The sequence below is a fragment of the Myotis lucifugus genome, unplaced genomic scaffold (genome assembly GCF_000147115.1).
Source record: "Myotis lucifugus unplaced genomic scaffold, Myoluc2.0 scaffold_97, whole genome shotgun sequence".
Lineage (NCBI taxonomy): Eukaryota > Metazoa > Chordata > Mammalia > Chiroptera > Vespertilionidae > Myotis > Myotis lucifugus.
This window is the reverse complement of record NW_005871145.1, coordinates 3087774-3106324: the sequence shown is the minus strand read 5'-3', so window position 1 is coordinate 3106324 and position 18551 is coordinate 3087774. Positions and strand designations below refer to the sequence as shown.

The following is an 18551-nucleotide window of genomic DNA, read 5'->3' as shown; positions in this document are numbered from 1 at the left end:
AGAGCCAAGGACTGGAGGATCCAGAGCTACTGAAGCTCTACCCTGAGAGCTCTCCAGGCCCACAACCATATCCGGCCTCCAACTAGTTAAAAGCAGCTGGAAAGACCTGTATGCATGGGAGTCACCTGGGGAGTTTGTTTACAATGCAAATTACTCAACTCCAGCTTGGGGTGGGGCACAAGTCTGTGATTATGAACACTCCAGACCATTCCAAAGCTGAAAGTCCCGGATCCGTGGTTTGGAAGTCACTGGCTTAGTAGAGATCCCATTGCTCCCTCCACCCATCCCTTCTAACAATCCATCTTCCAGACTAGTGGTTTAAGTACTCTGCGGACCCCTAAGATGGTAGAGATATTTTGAGAGCCCCTATAGGGGAAGAGGGTTACTAAGCCAGGGGCTTATACACACACATTCTTTCTTCCTGGATTTAAAAGGATTCCATTAAGGTTTGTATATTTTATTAAACTCCACTGAGAAACACCTCATCGAGCCTACTGTTGGGATGAGGTGCAAGGCTGCTGAGGGTGCTCGCCTGCCCCCAGCCCCGGGGCCAACTAACACCAGCTCTTTCCTCCGCGTGCAACAGGGTGGTGAGGTCGAGGCTGCACCGGACCTCGAGGCAGCACAGGGCCGAGAAGCCAGGGGACTTTGGCTTTCAGAGAAGAGACAAGCTGGAGGCCCTGGAGAAAGTGCCCTCAGCTTCGGCACGGACGCCCTACCCATATCGGTGGGAGCCCAGACAGTGAGGCGAGGGGCCTGCACTGGGCAGGGAGGCAGGATCCAGCGAGGACACCACTTCACTCAGACCAACGGGCCCAGGGCCCTGCTGGGGCTTTATTTGACACCACTATGTTTCAATACAAACAGTCCAGAAAGAAACTCCAGTCCCTTTGGGGGAGAGGGTGGTGGGAAGTGGTCTGTGTTGCTTGGGAGCCTTACCCTCAACCCACAGGGGGTGCAGTGGGCCTACACTGCCAGCATGGCAAGGGAAGATGGCACCAAGAATGATACAGTGCATGGCCCAGTGACCAGGGGGCGAGGCTTGCAGCTCTGTAGGCACCTCGTGCTCTCACTGGTGGGGTGCTGTCCAGGCCCCCTAAGCCCAGGATGATGTAGAGGAAGAAAGCTGAGCCCCAGCAGCCTGCTTCCATCTCCACGTCCTCTGCATCCAAAGCAGGACACCACAGTGCAGATGAGACTCGCCATGGCCACCAAGCGGGGAAAAGAACAGAGTCTCGAGGGGACAGGGGTCCTGTAGTCCACGTGGACAGTAAAGGACTCGGACACACCCAGGAAAAGTAACCTTCCCAATGACCACTATAGAAAGGGGTGGTGGGACAGATCGTCACTCTGGCCTCCAGTCTGATCCCAAATGACACCTTTAGGTACAAGGTCAAGTTTCTAGCCCTTAGTAAGGCCCAGACGAAGGTCCTTCGCCTCCCTTGCCCTCTCCTGGGGCCCAGAAGAGGCTAATGCAGCAGCAACAGCAGCAGCAAGTCCAGAGCCTCCCTCCTCTGGGGGCTGGTCTATAGCAGAACTCTTCCTAGACGTCCCCGCCGGTTCCAGAGGTCAGGGACCAAAACCCCAGACAACCTGGAAGGATCTTAGAGCCAGCCAAAGAGCCTTAAACTTCTCCCTTTCCCTATCAGAGAAGGGCTGGGCCCAGAATAAGCCATCCTGAGGAGATGCCCTCCCTCCCTCCCAGCATGGCAGGACAAGTGAGCAGCAGCTTTGGGAGCAGGACTGGAAGGACAATAATCTAGCACACAGGAGAGAGGGTGTGAGAGAGAAGGAAAAAGGGCTCCATCTATAGGCAGAGGCCAAGGGCTGGTTCTGCCCATCCCCTCACCAGAGGTCCTCAAAGGCCACCCCACTCACATACCACACATAAAGTAACAATTCCTCCCCAACTTCCACAAGGCAAGCAGCCCTGGCCTGGTAATCATGGGGTTTTTGCTGCTGTCACCACCATATGCCTGAGCCATGGAGCTTGGATCAGTAGGAACCATAGCGATCCTGGAAATGGGGCAAGAAAAAACTAAGTCAGCACCTCCAACCCAGCACGCACACCCTCCCGCAGCACACCGGACAGGACTGGGATTGGGGGTGTGGGGGAAACGGGCACCAATCTCCCCATGGCAGAGATTGTTTTACTTTTGTGACTCGGGAAAGGGGTTGTGGCCAGATCCCAAGGGGGAAGCCCTGCCCAATCTCATAGAAGCTGAGAAAGGAGAAAGCAGTACAGGTGGTAAGATGGGGGGAAATCAGTGCAGCTGCCCTCCAGGAAAAGGACAAGCTCTCCCTCAGGCCGAGGGGCTACCCGGTGGCAGTGTCTGGATGTGGTGAAGGCCAGCCTCCAGCACTATTCAGGCCTCTCCCACTCCAAGTCAAGGAGCCCCGCCTCACCTGCAAAGAATTCATCACACCATTGGCCAGCACTGCCATCTTCCCGGCCACAGACTTGACACCCTGCTTAAACTGGGCAATGTCAGCTGTGGGGAGCACATTCCCCAGAGATACGTTGCCTGTAAAAGCAAAGAAAGGGGTGACCCCAAGGCCTGCAGGAAGCCCTTCCCCTTGGGCCTTCGCCCTCTACTCACAGGCCTCACTTGGTACCCACACCTCTGGTCCCTACCTGTTCCATGAGCTCCATCCACGTCCCCAAAGAGGTCTGAAGAGCTGATGGCACTACTGCCTGAGAGCTGCTGTAGCCGAGACCTGGCTTCATACTGTGGTGAAGAAAAGGCTGGGGATCTTTTTGCCGACGTCCCAAGAACTCATACAGGCCAGCCACCCTAGTGCTAAAGCCCAAACTAGTGACAGGGAGGAAGGTCTTGCTTCTACCCGCTGCCTCCAGCCTCAGGTTGGACAACTCTACTCACCTCAGTATCCACCTCCCGCCCAAAGAACATGTCAGATGAGATGGCTTTGGCTCCGGCGAATTTCTGACGTGCTTCACTGGACTCGAGGCCTGAGCTCCGGCTCTCCACTTCCTTCCGGTTTGTGACTCTGAGAGTAGATGTGGAACACCATCTCTGAACCTTCCCATTACTGTCAGGGGATGGTGTTACTATCCCATTATGATCAGAGGCAAATCTGTGGGTGCTTACCAAGGCCCTATCTGACTGGCTCTGGAACTGAGGGGTCCTCTCCCCTGGATAAGGCCCCTCCCTTCTCCACACTGAAGCCAAGGCCCAGAGAGCTTCTCTTACCTCCACTAGGTGGCGTGGAAATGTGGTTTGGAGGGGACAAGGCTTCTGCCCCAACCTCGACAGCTTCGTCAAGGTCTAGGGTGTCGTAATATCACTACTGCCACTCTCTTCCTAAGTACAACTGCCCGACACTGGTGACCATGTTTCGGTTGGCCTGGATTTATACTTGCTCTCCTGGCATAACTATTAACAGCACCCCCTCTTACTCTCAAAAAGCATCCCAGTGTGGATGACAAGGTGTATGGTCACTCCTACTCAGCACTGACATGCACAGATGCTGGATAGGTGTTTCAAGTTTCATTACATTTAATCATTTCAGTGGCCCAGTGAAGTCATTACTTATGTCCCCGTTTTACAAAGAGATGATTTTCAGATAATTTATCAATTAAACATACTGCCCAGATTAAGATGGAATAAGCTGTTAAGAAAATAAAATAAGCCCTGACCAGTTTGGCTCAGTGGATGGAGCGTTGGCCTGTGGACTCAAGGGTCCCAGGTTCGATTCCGGTCAGGGGCATGTGCCTTGGTTGCGGGCACATCTCCAGTGGGGAGTGTGCAGGAGGCAGCTTATCAATGTTTCTCTCTCATCGATGTTTCTCTCTCATCGATGTTTCTAACTCTCTATCCCTCTCCCTTACTCTCTGTAAAAAAATCAATAAAATATATATATTTAAAAAAAGAAAAAATAAAATAAGATGGGGCCAAAGACACATAACCCTTGGGAGGTAAGGATTGAAGCATAAAATCAGAGACCCCTCCTGCCAAAGAAATGGATCTTGGACAAGAGGCTGCTCGGCCTTCTGTGACGATAAGCACAGCTCAAACCAAAGCCCAATTTCTGCACTGTCTGACCCAGTAGCCACTAGCCACACGTGACTATTTAAACTTAAATGTAAAATGTAGCTCCTTAGTGACACTAGCCACATTTTAAGGGCTCAGTAGCCACATACCTATTGGCTACATCGCACAGTCCAGGTACAGAACTCTTCCATCATGGAAAGTTCTACTGGACAGTGCTGCCCTAGACCACTCACCTTTCTGAAATAGGCCGGATGCTTGAGATGGTCACTTCTGGCTCCTTCTCCTCCATCTTGTCCATACCCCAGGTGGCATCTGTATCCCAGCGGGAAGCAAAACTTTCCCCCAAGGAAAAGGGGTTGTCCTTGTACCTAGGGAGACAGTGGAGTGACTCAGAGAACCTGATGAGGAATATAATGGCCAAGTTTTCACCCCAACAAGTCTTACTTTGGAGGTCCTGAGGCGAAAGTACCAACATCATCGAATAAGTCCAACTGTGAGCGGGAGGATTTTGCACTCACTGGAGTTTCCTGCTCAATCACCTGCATCTCAGACAGCACCGAGTGGGAGACGGAGCTGCGGAGGAAAGCAGAGCCGGGCGTGAGAGCGGTGGTGAACACTCGTGTCACCACCCAAGAGAAGGGACAGCTGCTGGCATAAGCGTGGGTTCTCCTTCACACCCAGAACCTTCTCCCACTACCTGTGCACAGAACTGTGCTCAACGGGAGAGCACACCCTCAACTTTCTACACCTGCTTTGTTTTCTCAGAATAAGTGTTCCCTGCCAAACAACTAATAATGTGCACCAAGTGACAGTACTAACAGACTTGCTGAACTGTGAGCCACATCCTTCACCAAGATGGACACAAGCAAACAAAAAAGAAGAAAAATGCCCCAGAACCAGGGAAATGAGCCTAATGGTATCAAAGGATGAGTTCTTCATTATCTCACCTGTTTTTTAAGAAGAAGAGAGCACTAACAAGTACAGAGTCTAACACCTGGGTCTGCTGTCCAGTTTCCAGTGAGAAGAGGCAGAGCTGGGCAGGCAGTACCAACTCTTGATGCCTCACTTTTTTACTGTGCTCTGCTCCACACAGGCTTTTTAGGGATTAATTTCATTGAAATAAGTTCACACAAAAATACCAATTAGGAGTGAATATTTTGCAATAGGGCTTTAAATAGGGTGGGCTGGCTTTAAAGAAGATTCTCTTGCACTACAAAGAGGAAAAAAACTGAGAAATTGTTCATATCCTTTAACCCAGTAATTCTTGTGACCAAAACAGGGCAGGGGAGGAGACCTAAAGTTCTTCTCGGGATTATAATTTTGTTTCCCTGATTAGCTGTGTTACACTAGTAGCACACAGACTGAAAGGGAATAACTGGAATCCAACCAGCATGGAACCCGACCAGCACATGTTCTGACAAATCATCTTCTTCCAGAGAAGTAGAGCATGAGGGCCAAATATACTGAATTTGAAATCAAATAGTTCTATATTCAAAGCCTATTGGTGTCAATTACTAGATTTGTGGGCTTCAGGCAAGTTGCTTAAATGCTCCGAGTGCCAATTTTCTCACCTGTGAAAAGGGGTAACAATACCTTGTGCATAGGACTGCTATGTTTAAGTCCATACGGTCAATGGCGGAGCTCACACCCCTCAAGGAGCAGCCACCACTCAGCACAAGCTGACGGCAGCCAGGATTGCTGGTCCTAGTGCTGTCAGACTTTCCGATTTTAAGAGATAAAAAACCTAGTACTACTGAAACCTCCAGATACTAACTCTTAGTGGAGAGCAAACAAAATGCATACCAAAACTGGTTTGCAGCCCTTGTTTTTAAGAAACCTCAGCAACACAACATCCCGAAACAGAACGCTTACTGTCCAACCTGAGGACATTTGAGTGTCTGGGGTTATTTCCAGGTGTTGGTATCTGGCAGCACCACTGGCCTAGTGGGCAAGGGGCAGGGATGCTAAAAGCCCTGCAGTTCTCAGAGTTCTTGAAAAATACAGAACTGCCCCCCCAAATGCCATCAGCACTCCCATTAAGAAACACGGAAAAAAAGAAAAGAAAACAAACAAAAAACACACACCACTGTCCCAGTCTCTTGAATCTATTGAAAGAGCACCTGATCCTGAGTTTCATTCATTCAACAAATAGTGAGCACATACCTACTGTCCCAAGCACTGTACTAGGTGCCTTAAGATAATAAACAGAACTATCTACTCAGCCTCGAAGGAAGACTAAGCCTAGAACCCCAAACTGCTGGGAAGAATCTGCAGTGGTTCCCGGGAGAACAATGGAATTTCTATGCCACACCCCAGAGCTGAGTCTCACCTTCGGGACACCAAGCCCATGCCCAACCTCTCTGCCTGCTCTCGCTTCTTCCCTTCCAGATTCTGTAGCTGCTTCTCCTCCTTCTTGCGGTCAATCTGGAGCTCCTGGTAGGCCAGACGCATGGAGGCAACCCTTGGAGGAAATAAACGTGTCAGAGGCCAGCACCCATCCTGACCTGTCCCACCTGCCCACCCAACCCCACAGGAACCAGGGCCCCTCTGGCAAACACTCACACGGACTCCTCGGCCTGCTTCTTGGCATCAGCCACCTGCTGCTCACGGAGCTTCTCTGCCACCTGGGCCTGCCGCTCAATCTCGCTGAAGCTCTGGCTGCTCACCTTCTGGGCCCCTAGGCCTTTCTTGGCACCCAGCTGGGAAGAGAATCATGTGATCGGGGCCTTGCCAACCACAATGTCCCCTGCTCCCTCCCAGGCACTCTAGCACACCCACACGGTTCCTTTTTAAAGTCCAGGGTAAAAAAATAGGAGTCCAGTTAGCATGGTCGAGAGGGAGAACAGGGCTCTGCTAGAGCTGGGCCTGAGGTGACTCACACAGTCCCAGCAGAGGCCTCAGGGCCTGATGTTTACCAGACCAGCATGTCCCAAGCACACTATGTGCACAATCTCGGACTCCTCCAGGAGCCCCTTGAAGCTAGGCATCTTCACAGCCCTTGCACAGATAAGGTTCTGAGAAGTTGAGTACCTTTGCCAAAGCCACATAGCCAGTGACTGGTAGGGCCCAGGGGTGAACCCAGGCAGGCTGACTCTGGCTCCTGACCACTCTCCCATACTGCCTCTCCCCACCTACCCCTTTCTTAGTGGCTGCTGGCTTCTTCTTGCCAATGAGGGAGGTTTTCATTTCTGCATGAGAAACAAGGTGAGGCATGAGTGAAGACAAAGGGCGGTCAGAGGCAGCAGTTCAGTCCACACCATGCAGTTTCCTGGCAAGAGCTTCTAAAAAGAATAGCTTCAGGCAGGGAAGGCAAAGCTGCCACCACCAGTTCCAATTAATGGTGTCAGCATAGTCTAAGCCTAAGACAGACAAGATTAAGGGATCCCAGCAGATTGAGACAAGAACTAGACCTGAAGCAGCAGAGACAAAGTCCCTGAACAAATATGAGGACCACTAGGCGGGGGCAGATGCCAAACATCAGCCTCAGCTCCTGAAGCAGGGAGCTGCGTGCAAGGGGCTAGGCTCCCCAAGTGGCTGTTGGTTACCTCTGGCAGGAAGGGCCCCTTTAGGTGACAGATACATGGACTCTGGAGAGAAACAGACTGTGGCTAACAAGGAGCCCACCCCAGAGCCTCCATGTAGTTCCCAAGCCCAGAGGCCTCTACAGAGCCTTGCTTTAGACCAAGTCATGCCAGCCTTCTCATGTGATCAGTCTGACAGTCTCCTGCTGGCTTCCTGCCCCAACCCCCAAAGGTCAACAGAACAAACCGAGGTCAGCAAATGGACTGTTCACCCTGAACCAAAGGACACTAAAGAGTAGAAAAGACCTAAAGGCCTCCCTGGCTAAGAAAGGACAATGTCACCTCCAGCCTTGAGCAGCTCAGAGCTGTCCCCCTATCCCATGAAATGGACCAGAAGGCCAACCCTGCCTCAGACCTCAGGGTTAGATGTCCAGTCTCACGGTGGCCTTTCCACACTTTGGCTAGAACCAGCCCCATACCAGGAGGCCGACCCAGGCCTTACACACCAACCCACCCAGGTTCATCAATTCAAAGGCCTGGCTCTCAAGCCCTTGCAGTTGATGTTGAAGCCATGAATTCAACACCAGTTCCAGTCCAGAGAGCTAAGATGCTCAGTGTCCTGGGGCCTCAGTCCATATGACTAGGCAGCAGCAGATCTGAAAAGAGCCTCTCCCAGTTACCCCACCCCACCAACTGTCATACTGACCCAGAGATTTGGGTGAGGTGCCAAGCAGGTCCGTGTTGGGGCCATGCTCCGGCTCTGTGGATGCAATGGTGGGAGTTAGGTATAAGGCTCAAAGCTTCCTGTGACTTCCCTTTAGGGAGATGAGGGGACAAGAGTAGGAGGCACTGGCTTTCCTCAGCTGAGGCCACCAAAAGATAAAGGAATGCCCATTACTCTCTCCAAAGGATTAAAATGCATCCCAGCCCACCCAGAGATATAGGACACTCCCTACTCCTATTCCCTTGACCAGATGTCTCAACTCCAAGGCCTTTGCCAGGACCAAGGCTCCTGGTTGGACTCTGGGCTGAACTCACGTGCCAATCCACTGCTTTCTGTAGACGGGGCGGGGTCGGTGGCTGGTACATCCCAGGCAGGGGGCTGAAAAGGAAGCCAGATCACAGACACCTCAATGAGCTTGCAGGGAGCACAAAGAACCTACAAGTACCTTCTGGATACCAGGCCCTACTCCAAGCCCATGAGGAAAGGAGACTGACAGGTAGTGAGTACAATTATAGTTGCCATTCACTATGGAAGAAAGAAGTAGGAAACTAGCAGCCACTTCCACCCCTCCACTGTTTACTCAGACCCACACCCCTAATTTAATAACTACTACCAACTAGTAGGCACTTATGATGTGCCAGGCACAAGTCTAACAGCTTTTCACATACAAAAACTTTAATTATCACAACAAACACTGTAAAGTAGATACATCTCTACTGCAAAGACTGGGTTTTGACAGGTTAAGTGACTTGGCCACATCCTGGAAATGCCAAGTAGAGGAGCTGGGATTCAAACTGACAGAGTCTCACAGAGGGGGAACCTCCGCCCAGGGTGGGCTTCCGAGGAGGTTCCTTTCACTGTCCCAGCCACAAGTGCCTCTCTGACAGGGGAAGAGTCCAGGAAAAGCTGCTGGAGGCTCCCCACGCCTCCAGAGCCTTCAAGATGCCTCTCCTCCTCCCTAGCACCCGGTTATAGACGGGGTCCATTCCTAAGGAGGGCCACACTGCACACCCACTCCGGGAGGAGGAGACACCTGGGCCTGCCTCGCAATGAGCCCAGACATTCCCTGTCTGAGGTATCACACCAAGGCGAATGGGATCCATGCCCAGGATCACAGAAGGCCTTGGCCAGTTAACCACCTGTCAGCAGCAATCATGGGAAACTGTCCTTGTGGGTACTCACTTGAGTGTGTTCCATGAAGAAATCAGAATCCTTCCTCTCCGGAGAGTGACTGGGAGCACCACTCATATTGTCTATCCAAAGCTGGAAAGGACAAGACACGCTTGAAACAAGGCTCTGAATATCCCTCCTCATCACACTACCCCAGCCCGGGACCAGGCACTCACATCGGTGCCATGCCTAGCCAGGGCTGCACTTCCCAGCTGCCGGATCTTTTCCCGGTACATCCGGGCAGCTCGGCTATCATACTTGGTGTTGGCATCACTGGCTGTGCATCCATGCTGGCGGAAGAAAGCTGTCTGGAGAAAAAGAGAGGAGAGCGTGCTACAGGTGATTCTCCCCAGAGCAAAATAAAAGGCAGCCCCTTCGAACAGCCCAGTTACAGGAGATGTTATCCTGTATACATAAGAGAGGTAAAGTTCTTCACGGAGGTAAAGATTCTCAGGAATCCCTGCAGAAAACAGCCTCCCATCCGGGGATGACGGACCCCGCCTGAGGACAGCATGCCATCCCCGCTGTGCCCAGCCTCCACCCACCCAGGCCGAGCCCGAGATGGCTGGAGGCCCCAACTCCCCCGGCCTTTCCCCGGGAACCTCTGTCCACTTTAGTTTTCATCTGAAGCCCCTCTGAGAGGAACAGTGACCCATTTCCACGCTTAGAGAACCATATACAGCGCTGCCATAGCCCAAAGAATCCTCTGAACAGTGAAACTGGGGGGGCCTCCCCCGAGGTCACGGTCAGGTTAGTCCCGGGCGGGAGAATGAGGGCAGAGAGGATGGCGGGGAGGGGCTTTACCGCATTGGCATTCCCGCCGACCTGCATGCACCTCAGCTGGAACCAGCTCCAGTTGGAATCCAACTCTGTGGACCTGTGTGCAAGGCTGCGTGTCACCAGCAGACGCAGGGGGCGCTTCCCTGCAGACCCAGCCTGCCTGTGGTCTCGGGCGGCAGCACCCCCGCCACCCCATGTCCTCCACTGCTCCCTGCCCACGGAAGCTCTGCTCCTCAGCCTCAGAGTCAAACGGGCATTAATTATTGTCCAGATCAGAGGGCGGTTGAATTCTCAGGCCCTAAGCTTGGACCTGGCTTTCTACTTGAGGACCACCGGTCTCACTTCAGACGTACTCGACCAATATGTCAGCAACGACAAGGTCAATGCAGCTAATTTTTCTCCAAACCGAACGTTCGGAGAGTCCAGTTTGGCCGCCAGGAAAGGGAGTTTGACCCAGACGCGGAAACGCACTGTCTATGTGGTCAGGGGTCTACGCAGGCGATGCCCTCCCGTGGGAGGCTACCGGACCCCGGCCGGGAGGTTTCCGAACACCGACTTCAGGACCGTCCAGGTCGCCACTCTGCCCTGCTGAGCGCACAGCCCTGGCCAGGTATAAACACAGCCGCCATAAGGAGACCCCACCTGATGAAGCTGAGATGGACACCCAGGGAGCGGTGCACCCCGGAGCAGTCAATGCACAAGAAAACACCGTATGTGATGCTGGCCCAACTCGGATTCTTGGCGCCACAGTCGAAGCAGGCCTGGATGGAGGAGGCGATGAGCGGATGATCAGGGACCCCGAGCGGAGGCCGGGCACTGACACCCAGGAAAACTGCCCACGTCCGCCCCCTCTCCTTCCCTCAGGCCCCGGGGGAGCCGGGAGAGTTCCTCTCGGCCGGCGCTAGACCCCGCGCGCCTCCCGCTCAGGCACCTTGTTGGTCGGAATTGCGCGAAGCCTCTTAAAAAGGGTTTGGATCTCGGTCTTGCTCGGCTCGGACGCCATTTTCTCTCCTTCCCAGACGCCAGCGCGACTGACGGGCCCCGTCGCGGGCCAATCCGCGGCCGCGAAGGCGGGGCACGAGGTCGGCCTCCGCGGCGCGAGGTGCCGGCGAGGGGTGGGGCGATTCGTCATGAGTTGGGCCAATGAGCGCCGGCGGGACCGACGCAGACACGTCAGAGCCCCGCCTCCTCAAACCACGCCGGACCCACGCTGCGCCCGCCGGGGCCAATCCGCAGCCAGGGCGGTGCGACGGCGCCCTGCTGGGCCGGCCGGCGGGGCGGGGCGGGGCGGGCCCCGCCCCTCGGAAGGTGGAGTCGCCTCCCAGCGGGCGTGAGCTGCGAGTCCGGGGATCCGGGCCGTAGCTGGGGCCGGTTCCGGCGGGTGAGTAATGATTAACAGTCCTACCAAGCGCACAAGGTGCCACCGGCCCGAAAGGGAAGACAAACTGGCTGGGCCGCCCCCACCAAGCTCAGACGTCGGCACCCCGCCTCGAGCTTTGGCCGCCGCACACCAGCCAAGCCTGATGGCCAGCCTCTTCCACCCAAGGTTAGGGTACCATCTGGCCAACCTTTGCCCAACCCCCGTCCCCGTAACATTCTCTGGGCCCACGGACCTCCCTTCAGTGCCTCTCTCCCCCAAAGCCTTCTGCAGCCTGGCAAGGGTGGGGTATCATAAAAGATGAAAAAAAAAAAAGGTGCACACAAGCCTGAAAATGCTTTTTTATTTTTTTCAAGTTTAATACACACTAGAACAAGCCACAAAAGAGTGTTGCTAGCTCAGAACGACACTCACCTCAAGCCCACCCCAGGAACCCCAAAACACAGAGACCAGGAATTGGGTCCATGGCTCCTGGGGAGACCAAACACTCCTAGGGAGGCCGGGGTACCCTGAACCCTTCTGTGACCTCCTGACCTCCCATTACCCACAGCCTAGACTCAGTCGGCCCCTCCCCTCCCTGACTCCCAGGACTTCCTCCCTCCTCCGGGGACAGAGGGACAGCAGGTGCACAGGTTCAGGGCCCTCGGGTCCAGCTGTCCAGAAGCTGGGCTCTGGCTCAGGCTGGAGAAACATTGCAGAAGGGCTGCCAGGGCTGTCAGGCCCCCACACACTCCACGTAATTGGCAGGGTACAGGCCAATGCGGCCACTCTGCAGCTGGCCCTGGCACCAGCCCTGCTCGTCCTCCTCGCTCATCTTCAGCAGCTCCTCCCCTGGGGGAAGGGGGGTTGGTCATTGCCAATTGCCCTGGCCCAGCCCCGTTCCTGCAATTGGGTCAAGGACTGAGGGGGGCAGGCAGTATCCCAGAGAATCCAGCTAGGGGAAGAGACCTGGCTCAGGCAGCAGGAGGTCCCAGTCAGCCAGCCACCCCACCCCAGGCCCTGGACGCAGCAGTCGGACCCCAGCTGGAGGTTTCGAGAGGCAGACACTCTGACTCCTGCAGACTGGACCCAGAGCAACCTTAAGAGTCAGAGAACTGACCCTTAAGAAGTAGGTGTCTGGCTTCCCTTTGCCACCCACCCTGTCCAAGACAGTAAATGGGGAGGGAAGGTTGAAGCCTGGAAAGGAACAGGAAAGGGGTCCCAGGGTACCTGCTCGGAAGCTCAGCTCATCAGCTTCCTGGCCAGCGTAGTCATAGAGCGCCCGCACCCGCACCCCAGTGGCAGCCTTCCGGGGAGTCTCCTCGTCTGACCACTCCTCATCCTGCCCACTGCTGGAGAGGGGAGGCAGAAGGGGCAGGCTCAGGGCATAAGGAGCACCTTGACCGAGAGAGCCTGGGACCCCCAGTCAAGGTCCCCCCCCCGGGAGGGACCCTGGGAGAGGCAGGTGGGGAAGAACTGGAAGAGTCTAGCCTGGCCTTTGCCACGCCTGCCTGCGAGCTCAGGTGCCCTTCCTGCCACGCGGTGCTGACATGAGCAGTAAGTGAGAGGGAAGGGGGGGGGGGGGGCACCTGGCAAACCTAAACCACCATGAAAACTGGCATTACAGCCCCCGGATGTCCAAGGTCCCTGACACGCATTTTCTTTGTTTGTTTTTTAAATCCTCACCTGAGGATATTTTTCCATTGATTTTTAGAGAGAGTGGAAGAGAGAGAGGGAAAGACATGGAGAAACACTGATGTGAGAGAAACATTGATTGGTTGTCTCCTGCACGAGCCCTGACCAGGGCCTGGGCTGGGGAGGAGCCTACAACCAAGGTACGTGCCCTTGTCCGGAATCGAACCCAGGACCCTTTGGTCCATAGGCCGACGCTCTATCCACTGGGCCAAACTGGCTATGGCTCTGACACCCATTTTCAACCCACTTCAGGTGTGAAGGGAATGAAGGAAAGGTGGGCAGGGCAGGGGCCAGAGCTGAACAACCAAGTTTCTGGCTCTCACCCTGGGGACACGGGGGACTGAGGTGGGGGCACAGCACCATCTCTTGTGGGCCCGATGCTGGTCAAAGTAACCTCATCAGGGCTCCGGCCACCCTTCTCCTTCCGGTTTATTGTCCTCTGTGTATCCAAGGACCACTCCTGTGGGGACAGTGCTTAGGGTCAGGCTGAGCTGCAGGCTGTGCTGGCATCCAGGGCCATCCAAATCACCTTCACCTCTTCATCCCAAGTCCTGGCCTCCCTCCTGAGGTCCAGGCTGAGCCCATCCCATCTCCCAGCCCCACCTGGAACACGTACCTCAAACTGTGGCCAGTGCGTGGCCATGCCCGGCCCGTGGGTGCTGCGCCACCAGCGCAGATCCTGTTCGTCGCTGGCTGCCTCGATACCCTGATGCAGGTCTCTGTGGAGCTCATGGAACCTGTGGCCCGAGGCACAACCCTCAAACTAGGAAGCCTTGGGCCCTTGCACCTCCTTAAATCTCTTTCAGCCCAGCCAGAGCCCAAGGGAGTGGAAGAGACCCAGCAGTTCCCCAGATCTCCACGCCCACGCAGGCCATACCTCTCACTGCTGGAGAGGTCGAGGTGCTGGTGTAAGGTGAGCAGCATGTCCTTGAAGAAGAGAAGCCGCTGGCGCTCAGCAGCCTGGCAGGTCTCGAAGGCCTGTTCCATGTCTTCCATGTAGCGTGGGGTGTAGCGATGCAGCTCTGCCAGCGTCTGCTCATACTGGGCTTTTGTCTGGGTGGGGGAGGAGGGGACCTGGTCAGCACGAGAACTCCTTCCACTCATGATCCCGCTAGTATTTACTGAGTACCTGCCATTGGCTAGACCCTGGGCTAGGCACCAGGGGCAACCAGTCACAAGGTCTGGCTCCTGCCCCTAACAGCCTAATAAGAGAGGTGACATTTGGGCACAGCAGCTTTTAGAGTCTGGTGAGTGAAGACTAAAAGTAAGAGTAAGAAGAGATGGAGGATGAAGAGTGAGATGAGGTCCACCCAGGAGGGGGTGGAAGAAATCAGGGAAGGCTTCATGGCGGAGGAGGAAACTGACCAGCACCTCGGGGGATGGGAAGATTTGGATATGCAGAGCTAGAGCAAAAGGCACGCTGTCAAAGCAACCAACATGAAAGGTGGTCCCAGGTGGAACACTGGGAAAGGAAGGGAGCTGGGAAGGTCTCAACTGCTAAAATTATCCCAATGCCTGAACTTGCACCGCTTCTTTCCCTGGGTAAAGCATCGTCTTTTCTCAGGTTCCTCCTTTAAATGGTAATCTGGAGAGAGGGTGGCAGGTGAGGACGAGAGCAGGAAGAGTGCTGGGGACTGGGAAAGGCATTCAGGAAGCCCTGAGCTGGGCTAGCCCATCCCATGGCGGTACCTTCTCGGCCTCCTTGGTGCAGCGGTCCACCCGCACCTGCAGCTTGCGCAGCTGGTCCTGGGAGACCGTGCTGTCTGCCTTCGCGTGGCTCTCCCGAGTCTGTGCTGTCTTCTCCTCCTTCCGGGCTCCGTGGTAACTCTTCTTGGAGGCCTCAACCTGGCACACACGGGGACAATTCTGGGCCCCGCACACCACACCCCGGGCCCGTGGACTTAGTAAGGAGCAGGCCACTGCTGCGCATCCCTCCCAGGCTCACCTCCTTCAGCCTCTTCAGCCAGGGCTTCTGGGCCTTGCGGAAGCTGTCCTCTGCCGCCCGGCTCTCTCGGAAGCCACCCAGCACTGGCCGGTGGAAGGCCCCCCGCTGCCAGGCACGCACCCGCTCACTGTCCTGCCCGTGAAGCTTCTCCCGAACCTCCAGGTGCAGCGCGCTCAGCCGCTCAGCCGCCGTGAAGAAGGCGTGCCAGGCCTTCTCCAGCGTGCCATACTGGGGGCCTGCAGGGAGGCATGGGACTTAGGCCAGGCCAGGAAAGCCACCAGAAACGAGCCCTCCCCCCGCCCCTAGGTGCTATTCCAGGTGCCAGGCACGCAGTGGGGATGCAAAGAAGAGCAACGATGTCAGCTGCTGCTTACTGCATACCCACTCTGTGCCTTGACCTACCAGATCTCACTAAACCCTTGCCTCATCCACCACCATGAAGACAGTGTCATGATCAACTGTTAAGTGAAAAAAACGGCGGCCCACACTAGTGAAGTTTACTGCCCAGAGCATTGCAGCTGCAAGTGGGACTGAGATTCAGATCTAGGCCTGTGGCATAAACCTCTATACTCTGTTGCCTCAAAAGGAGGAACCAGTGTCTGTTCCCAGGGAAGGCCGATAGTTAGGGTGGAAAGATCCCATATCAGAAGGCCTGGCTCCAGTTTAAGTTATTCCTAGCTGTGTGGCTTCAGGCAAGTCTTAGCTTCTCTGAACTTCCAAATGTCCTCTAGAAAATGTGTAGATCAGGACTATCTCCATCATAGGGTTGTTAGAAATATCAAAATGACTCGTGACTGTGCTTAGCAAATGCTAACAGCACTGCCATGAGAATTACCAGGAGGATCTTCCCTTTAACAGGAAAGCAGACATGAGAGCCTCAACCTTCCACCACAGGTGCAAAAAGAAGCTGCCCCAGTCCTAGCTGGTTGCTCAATGGTTAGAGCACCTGCCTTGGCACCGGAGAGTCTCAGGTTCGATTCCCCGTCAAAGGCACATACCTGGGTTGCAGGTCTGGTCCGCACCCCCTCCGCACCCCATTGAGGCGTATGGGAGGCAACCATTCGATGTTTCTCTCTCTCTCTCTCTCTCTCTCCCTCCCTCCCACCCCCCACCCCTCTTTCTTCCCCTCTCCCATACATTCTCTCTAAAAATCAATGGGAAAATATCCTCACTTCTTGGTTGAGGATTAAAAAGAAGAAGCTGCCTGCCTGATCTCCCCACATTGGTAGCTCTCTGCTCCCAGCTAGGCCTATATGCCGGCTCACCTTTCTCCACGGTACCCCTCCACTTTCGGGCCCAGTCAGCCAACTGCTGGGCGTAGGCCTTCTCGATGCGGGCACGCTCCTGGAAGCAGCTGACCAGGTCCCCGCACAGCCGATGCCCGTCTTCCACCCGCTGCACTGTCCGCCTGTAGTTGCCAGCCTGGGGTGTACATGGAAAGGGCGGAGTGGCCAGGGAGAAGCCCCTTGCGGGGCTGGCGCTGCCAGCTAGACAACCCCAGATAGGTGGCTGAGCCCAGAGGGGTGGGCATTACAGTGCCACCCCCAAACCCATCTGCTCACCTCCCAGAAACTGCCCTCTAGGGCCTCCCCTCCAGTGTCTTCCTCTGGAGCCATGGTGTCCCTGCAGCACGGAATGGTGGCGGGCGGGGCTGTGGAGTACAGAGGTAAGCAGAGAAGCTGGGCACGCGCTTTCTGGGAGAGGAAGAGGCCCTCTCCTGTCCCTGGGCTTCACCCCCACTGCCATCCCACCACCCACGGGGCTGTTGTAACTAGGACTTAGCAGGCAGGGGTCTGGGAGTCCCCAAGAGGGGCCAGGATAGGGGCAAAGATGGCGGTTTCAAAGCTCCTTCTCTTACCCTGGGTCTGCCCTCCCCCATCTCACCCCATGTACCTGGAGCCTAGAGATCACTTCAGGGACCTGGCTGTCCAACTCTCAAAGCTGCCACTGTGACTCTGCCTTGAAGCTAATGAGAGCAAAGCAGGGGGTGAGGGCGGGGACCTAGACCGTCCAGGGCGGTGCCCAGCTCCCCCAATATAGCAACTGCTGTCAGAAGCGCCAGATTCCAGCCAGGAGAATGCCAGGCAGGTCATCCGATCCAGCCGGGGATTAGATGGCAGGCGGGGGTGGGTGGTGGGCAGAGGGCCCCACCACCCTGCCTGCAGATGAGAAAGAGGACGCCTGCCCCAGCCGGGGTCCTGCTGCCTTTCCTTGAACAACAAGGAGGTCCTTTTCCAGACCAGGCCAAGTCAGAGGGTGCCCAGCCACTCTGCCCGGTGCTGGGAAGGACTGAGAGCCCAGAGGCCCGAGTCCCATCTTGGCCTCGTAAGGGAGCCTCAGATCCCTCCTCAGATGGAAATTCTGCCCCCTGGTCTGTTTCTGTGCCAGGGCTGGTATAACACTCAAACCAAGCAATGCACAGCAGTATGAGGGGCCTGACGGTCACAAGGAGACTCATCCTGGCCCCAGCATCTGGGGTCCCACAGGGCTCTGTGGGTAATGAGCAACTCAGCCCCACCCTCAAAAAGCTCAGAGTCTGCGGCGGCATGAGGGAGTCAGACAGGTGACGGGCCAGTTATAAGAGTATTCTCCAGAATCACAGAGCAGGGCAAGGCGGATTCCTACCCACACCACCACCCCAGGGGTGAGAGGACACAGTGGCATGTGGCCACTCCCTTCCTGCCTCTGCGCAGGGTCTCAGCTGTCCGAGGCAGCGACTCGGGCTCCTAGAAGGAAATCGCATCCTCCTCTGAGCAAGCCCAGGGGACTCCGCCAGGCCCATTGAGGATGGAGGACGGAATGTGCCTGTTGCCCCCAAGCAAGGCTTCATCGCAGTGCCCCCTCCACACTGACAAACCTCTACCGGTTCTTCCACATTCAAATCGAGGCATCTGTCCACAGCCCCGCTCGCCATCCCCATTCCCACAGCCCCTCTGACCCCTCAGTCGGTATAAATCCCACAGGATCTGTCCGCAGTCGTTGACAGACTTCCTGAGGGTCCAATTTGGGATCCTCCAGGCACTGGCGTTAGTAATTGAATGAAAACACAAATGTCATTCCCCTGAAGACCAGGAAACCTACGGCTACAGCAGCTGTGTGAAAGGTTGGCCTGTGCGGGCTTCCCCCCCGCCCCCACCTCAGCTAACAGGAGAGCTCAGGCCTGCAACGGAGGTGCCTGGGCTCAGAGCAGAGCAGCTAACTCCACCAGGGTCCTCAGCACTTCACCTTGCTTCCTCTTGAGTCTGTCCCACTTGCCAACCAGATGGAGAGAACCAGAGCTGCGGCTGTCAATCACCGGCCTTTGGTGCGTCCCAGTCAGGCATCCTGGGGCCCTAGGTTAATTGAG

The 18551-nt window shown here is 55.5% G+C and overlaps 3 protein-coding genes across 10 annotated transcripts in view; 1 reads left to right on the top strand and 2 right to left on the bottom strand.

The window, feature by feature from the left end:
* The window catches only part of CUNH11orf49 (chromosome unknown C11orf49 homolog), a 142311-nt gene extending 141432 nt beyond the window's left edge, over positions 1-879 (top strand). The window contains 1 exon segment of the mRNA XM_006091979.3: positions 587-879. Within this exon segment, the coding sequence (XP_006092041.1) occupies positions 587-746 (160 nt within the window). The 3' untranslated portion in view covers positions 747-879.
* On the bottom strand, positions 797-11300 carry ARFGAP2 (ADP ribosylation factor GTPase activating protein 2). The gene is made up of 16 exons (XM_006091977.3): positions 11140-11300; positions 10851-10969; positions 10233-10305; positions 9605-9736; positions 9441-9521; positions 8573-8636; positions 8241-8294; positions 7149-7201; positions 6576-6712; positions 6343-6474; positions 4458-4586; positions 4247-4381; positions 2883-3009; positions 2636-2729; positions 2407-2525; positions 797-2016 (listed from the first exon to the last, which is right to left on the bottom strand). The coding sequence occupies exons 1-16, from the start codon at positions 11209-11211 to the stop codon at positions 1996-1998; spliced, it is 1542 nt and encodes a 513-aa protein (XP_006092039.2). The 5' UTR covers positions 11212-11300; the 3' UTR covers positions 797-1995.
* A 611-nt stretch (positions 11301-11911) lies between these two features.
* The window catches only part of PACSIN3 (protein kinase C and casein kinase substrate in neurons 3), a 9099-nt gene continuing 2459 nt past the window's right edge, over positions 11912-18551 (bottom strand). For 3 of the 8 annotated variants that reach the window (XM_014458582.2, XM_006091972.3, XM_006091975.3), the window contains exons 2-11: positions 17099-17171; positions 16768-16856; positions 16471-16627; positions 15206-15441; positions 14950-15105; positions 14138-14313; positions 13877-13997; positions 13584-13720; positions 12796-12917; positions 11912-12417 (exon numbers count right to left, since the gene is read on the bottom strand). In XM_014458582.2, coding sequence (XP_014314068.1) covers positions 12302-12417; positions 12796-12917; positions 13584-13720; positions 13877-13997; positions 14138-14313; positions 14950-15105; positions 15206-15441; positions 16471-16627; positions 16768-16821 — 1275 coding nt within the window. In that variant the 5' untranslated portion in view covers positions 16822-16856; positions 17099-17171 and the 3' untranslated portion in view covers positions 11912-12301. The remainder of the gene's footprint in view (positions 12418-12795; positions 12918-13583; positions 13721-13876; positions 13998-14137; positions 14314-14949; positions 15106-15205; positions 15442-16470; positions 16628-16767; positions 16857-17098; positions 17172-18551) is intronic. The other 5 variants (XM_014458583.2, XM_006091973.3, XM_006091970.3 and 2 more) reach the window with 5 other exon arrangements.